The 6,000-nt window shown below is 41.6% G+C and overlaps 1 protein-coding gene across 1 annotated transcript in view; it reads left to right on the plus strand.

The window, feature by feature from the left end:
- The window catches only part of ASB7 (ankyrin repeat and SOCS box containing 7), a 47,236-nt gene extending 41,464 nt beyond the window's left edge, over positions 1-5,772 (plus strand). Inside the window, exon 6 of the mRNA XM_004759839.3 lies at positions 4,322-5,772. Coding sequence (XP_004759896.1) covers positions 4,322-4,461 — 140 coding nt within the window. The 3' untranslated portion in view covers positions 4,462-5,772. The remainder of the gene's footprint in view (positions 1-4,321) is intronic.
- Positions 5,773-6,000: the final 228 nt, after the last annotated feature.

Raw genomic sequence — 6,000 nt, forward strand, 5'->3', positions numbered from 1 at the left:
CATCTTTTTCAGTCATAATTTTCTGTTCCCAAAGTGACATTCCTGAAAATAAAAATAATTCCTCAGTCAGTCATAGAAATAGCAGTGATGGCAATGAGTAGTCCTTATCACTCCTTCCTGTTTAAGCCTGCTGTACGGCCCTCATTCCTACATGGCAAGATAAGTCCACATCTCTGTGCGTGGCACCGTAGCCTAAAGACATCCCTCACTTCATCACCGCACAGGTTTTTGTAGAGTGAAGGTTCTTACATCTCTGCTTGCCCCAAATCATGCAGTGATTTCCATAGTGTCATTCCCAGCGGTTTGCCCTGGACCGTTGCCCCGTAAGATTACCAGTAGATCCTTTACTGTTAAGCTGCCACCTGGTTTTCTTCCTCTCTTAACACCAGGAAGATGGAGACCCCAATTTCCAAGAAGCACCCTCTACTTTTCTGGGAAGGAGAAGCAAATATTACCCTTATAAGTATTGAAAAACCACTATTTTAACATTCATTCCCCAAATACTTACATATAGTCCTACGTGTCTGGGACGATACCATAAACCCTTGAGCAAAATTAACTTTTTTGATGCTTGTAAAGCCTGTGATGGAGGTGGTGGTGTCCTTGGTTCATACGTGAGGAATCTGAGGCAGGAGGCCAAGGGGCTTGCCCAGGACCACACGGATTGTAAATGGTGGGGTGAGGAATCCAACCCGGCCCGTCTTGCTCCAGACTTGATGCTTCTAACCACTAAGATCCCATTAAAGGTCATTTTGCAGACCGGGATTATACATGGTCAAGAACTCTTTGAAAGCTCAGATTCTCCCCAAATGGTAAAAGATTGCCACAACATACCGCTTGAGGAGAAAAATCAATAGCAAATTGAGTAAAACTCTGATGTTTAGACAGAAAGTTCATCTCTCCCTGGGAAAGGCCCCTGTGGAAGTACCTTCTGAGGACAATAGGATTTCTGTAGCTACGTCCCTTGGTTTCCAGGCGCTAGCTTGTCTTTGCCTTCTTGTATTTTATCACAGACAGTGAGGAGAGCCAGTGGTCCCTGTAAGAGTTGGCCTACAGAATCTTCTTAACTAGACCATTAGGGTATTTTTACTACTTTTCTGTGTTACAGCAGGGGACGGTGTTGCCAAACTTTCTGCCACTAATAAACCCCTCCCCCCACTCCTGCAGCTTCTAGTAACTTTTTTTTCAGCTTCTAGTAACATTTCAGAACTCTCTTTTAAGCCCTAACAGACTCCTCAGAGCCCTTCCCCACCAGCTGGTCCTAGTGATAAAGCCACATATTTTAGATTTTTTTTTCTTCTTTTTAATGGTAACACCCTACTTCAGGGTCACAGAATCTCAGTTATCTAATGCTGGAAATTTTTAGTGGCTTAACACAGTAATAGTGGATTATTTTGCTCCTCTGCTCCACATGGTGTCATCTGGACTTTCTCAACTGGGGTCTCTCCACATTCAAGATGGCGCACTCCGATGGGTGGTAGTGGGGTGCTGGCATTTGGGAGGTCAGCCAGGACTGCTGGGCAGGGACCTCGCTTCCTTCTTCTAGACTGCTCAGACTTCATGGCGTGCTGGTGGCTGTGTTCGCAGAGTTAATGTCCCAAGAGCCAGGCGAAAGCATGTCCCCCTCTATGACTCAGTTGTCACAGTCACATAGCATGAGGCATAGGTGATGTTGTGGTTCTTTTTGGAGAGCACAGCTTGGCGTGAAATAGGATTTTCAGAAGATCCCCCTTATGTAACCGTTTGCCTCAGTCCTTTTTATTTTCCCCTTAGCTAAGCAAATTCCAATCATACAGGTTTTCTACTCTGTTGGATGATATGTTTCCATTTAAGTGTGCTTATATTCTTCTACATGTCAACTTTTTCCTCACCTGTTTGTAGCCTGAATACATTGTGCTTGTTCTTTTCATTAATATTACATTTGGAAAGAACCTGCCATCTATCAGGAAAATCAGATTCTTTCTTCCGAAAAAAAAAAAAAGAAGGTTCATATCAAATTCATATTGTGGTTTGCATTTGCAGATCAAATGCGGTAAGCACTTAGCGAAAAATAACAAAATGATAAATTTATTCCCTTCCTAATGGTAGCCCATGAAGGGTGGTGAAAAATAATTCAACGCAGGTTAGAAAATGATTTGTTGTTGACATGGGCGGATTTTGCAATGAGTTGACTGGTTTGTCCCTTATGGACGAGCCTGTTAAGGATTCATTCATTCAACTAATTTTTACTACAGTATGATATCAGGCATTGGGCTCCATTGGCAGCCAGAAGTGGTCTTGCTGTCATGGAACATGTCAGATGGTAAAGAAGGTGGGCATTAGTAGAGAATCACCAAATAAATATAAAATCACAACCTTATTAAGAGCTGTAGCAGAAGGGAGCTCTAGAGTATCTGATGGGGAACCTGATTTGTCACCCTAAAGGAGTGCTTTTGAGCAGAGATCTGGAAAATGGAGAAGACATAGGTTGGCCAGAGACACGAGCCTCAGACCGACCCACGTGCAGGTATCTGTAGGTACATGTGCCCTAGGTTTACAGGCGTTTCTAGGAAAGCAATAGTTTCTGCAGTTCTCTTCAGAGAAGACCTTGAGTTAAGTAACTCGTGGAAAGCACATGTTCACACAGGCCCTGACAGAGATGTCTCAGGAGCCTTTTTTTAATTTGTGAAGAATTACTTAATTTTGAATAATGGCGGTCACTATAAACAAGGATGGTGTAAGTAAGGGGTAAAGTACTAATTATAGCAGTGGTTCTGCATGAATGACTTGAGGATTCCTGGAGCTCCACAAGACCCTTTCCCCTACCTGAGGTCAAAACGATTTTCATAAGTCTGAGACATGATCTGCCCTTTTCACGTGCCTTCTTTCATGAGCATAAGTGGACTTGTCTAGAGACGAGATGATTTTATCACAGCAGATTGAATGTAGAAACATGTATGAGAACTCAGCTGTCCTCTCTTAAGCCAGCCCTTAAGAACTTGGTAAAAATGTGAAAGAATGTCATTCTTCTTACTCTTTTTCAAAAGGTTGTTCTTGTACCAGTGTTGTCTATGGCCAAATGTAATGGGTTTATTCTTTTTTTTTTAATTGAATATTTCTAAGATTTGCTTTAACTTCTAATATGGTCATTACTGATAGATAGAAACCCACATAAATGGGAGTTCTTTCAGGTCTTTGATATATTTAAAAAATGCAAAGAGGTTTTGAGACCAAGAAGTTTGAGATTTGCTGAGGTATGGCTTTCTACTTGACTTTTAATCTCTCTGAGACACAGGGAGTCTGTAAGATAGGGATGATGATCAAAGTGCTTCCCTCATAAAAGGATGAAACGAGTTAGTGTATGTTGAGAGCTTATAAGGATACATGGCACAGAATAAGCCTCCAACATGTTAGCTTTTGCTATTTGTTACCATTTACATGAAGGCAAAATTTATGTGACCCCACATACAACTGAGGCACGGTTGCTTAGAATTCTTGCTTGGGTTTCTGGTCATTTTGGTAAAATACAATATTCAGAAGTGAACGGAATTGAATTTTGTAACTTCTGAGTTGAGCTATAGCAGTGGTTTTTATCGGCACAGGGTGAGGGTGTGAGGTTTGAAGACACGTGGATTCAGAATAGCTGGGGGTGTCTTTTCCACCTGGCTCCCTGCCCCCTCTGCCCTCGTACCTGCCCCGTCTATGCCCTTGTGCCCACAGCCAGGGGTCTGCTATGTCTAGATTCATGGTGAACAGGTGGGCGAATGTTGCTTGGGAAAGCTCCCTGGAGATCACGCTCGTGTCTAGGCTCCAGTGTCCTTGATGGGGAGCTGAAAGGAGGGGCCACATTAGACATCATCTCATTTGGTTTCCCCACCTCTTTAGATGGAGAAACTTTAGCCCAGAGGGGATGATTTGCTCCCCCTGGGTTCACTGAGCCTATTAGAGGAATTCCAGGATGAAAACCGGCATTCTCATTTGTAATGAAAAGAATGCCAGCCTTAGACGCAGAAAAACTGGTTTTAGTCTCTGTCCAAAAAGCTGTAATTGGTCATCTGACATTGAGCAGTTGCTCAAATCCCTTGAGTCCTTAATTGTAAGGATAATTTCACGGAGGTGGAAATACCCATCCTCCCAGGGTTGTGAAAAGCATCAGATGAGACCTCACAAGAAGGCCCCCAGGGCACATCCTCTAAGAACCCATCTGGTCCTTTGCACTGGTCTTGGTGAAGTCCGTAGAGAGACATGTCCAGGTGAAACAAACAGTTCTTTTCAGAACTGAAAAAACCTTACATATTGTACTGTGTAGCTTTGTAACAGTTTCTTTTTTCTGTCTTTTTAGGACAGCCCAGAAACTTGCAGGACCTGTGCCGAATTAAAATTCGACAGTGTATAGGCCTTCAAAACCTAAAGCTACTTGATGAACTACCAATTGCCAAGGTCATGAAAGACTACTTAAAACACAAATTTGATGATATCTGATGTACACAGAACTGTGAGCAAGATTAGGAGTTATATTCCAGATACTTAAAAGGCTTTTTGCCTTGCACAAAGTATATCCTATGCAATTTCTGATTTGATGTGAAGTCAGAAAGCAGGTATACACTTTTAGGTATTTTGTTTGTTCGTTTGTTTGGTTTTCATGGTCAGGGGAGGGATTTTTTTATATATATGAACACACACACACACACACACAGCACATGCTTGAAGGTCTTAATTTGGTTTCTTGGTCCAAGTTTAAGAGGTCCAAGCTTTCTATACGATACTGCATTTACGAAAATCGTTTTTCCGAAATGACACACGTAGCATTGGAGTGGAGAATTTTCCCCTTTTCAAACGTATGGTTTCTTGGGCATGCACGACGTTATCAACCAGTAGAGTGCTTGTTAACCGGTTGGAGGCATGGTTTCACCCAGGGGGGTCCTGGGTCCTACTGGAAAATGCCTCAAGAAATTTTTAAAGTAACTCCGTCACCTCATTCATTTTTAATGAGTACAAATTGGCCATTTCAAACTGTTCCTTTTCCTAATTAACGTAGCTCTCGGATGACATCAGTCCAGTACCTCTGCTTTCCTGTTGGTGTGCTCTTGTTTTTAACTTATTTTTTTAACAACTGTAGTACACTACCTGCCCAGAGACACTGGATCTCAACTTCCGTCTCTCGTCGAATCGTGCTTTTAAAATAATTCATGGGCACAAAAATAACTTTATAAAGCCAGTGTATTCTGTTTTTAAAACAGTGCCTCCCGTGCAATACTCTTCCTGGTGTATTTTATCCATTATTTCACTCGCTGTTTCTCATTCCACAGCGGCTTTGACAGGCCTGTGAGAACAGGAACCACCACTTCAATTTCAATTGTAGGACCATAGGGTATCAGTTGCCATTTCCATTGTAAGCGTTGTCTTTTACTTCACTTTAAGCAGAAAATTTCCTAGCCTGGTGATAGAGTCTTCCCTAAAAATAGGCCAAAATATTGTTTAAGCCATTAGGCTTTACCGGTTAAATAACTTAGGGGTGGTTTCATGGTGTTTTTTTTTTTTTCCCTTTCTTTTTTTTATTCTTCCCAGTTTAAAAAAAAAAAAATTCTAAAGGGTACAGTTTCTAATGGGTGCACATCTGTAAGCCTGGTTAATTCCTAATACGCTAATTCAACATTTCCTGTCTATTTTTTAAGTTTATGCACAGTGAAGCTCTTCGGGACAGTTATTTTCTTTTCTGGGTTGATTGGGCATATGTTTGCAGTGTAAACACGGTTATGATAAAGTGTCAGTAACAGTGGGAAAGGTTCCAGAGACGTGAGGGATCTACTCTGATGCCCTGGGAAATGTGTTCTGTGCTTGATCTGTCATCATACTAGTTTCAGAAGAACCATTCCAGATATCCCAGTATTGTTCTCTGTGCTTTGGGCAATTTCAAAATATTTACACACTAGTAATAAATTTGTTATCAGACGTTTACAAGATGAAGGGCTTCTCTTGTCTGAATTTCTAGTTTTGAGCCATAAAGTCCAAAACTACTTC

This window comes from Mustela putorius, unplaced genomic scaffold, assembly GCF_011764305.1.
Source record: "Mustela putorius furo isolate JIRA1106 unplaced genomic scaffold, ASM1176430v1.1 tig00003972_pilon_pilon_pilon, whole genome shotgun sequence".
Lineage (NCBI taxonomy): Eukaryota > Metazoa > Chordata > Mammalia > Carnivora > Mustelidae > Mustela > Mustela putorius.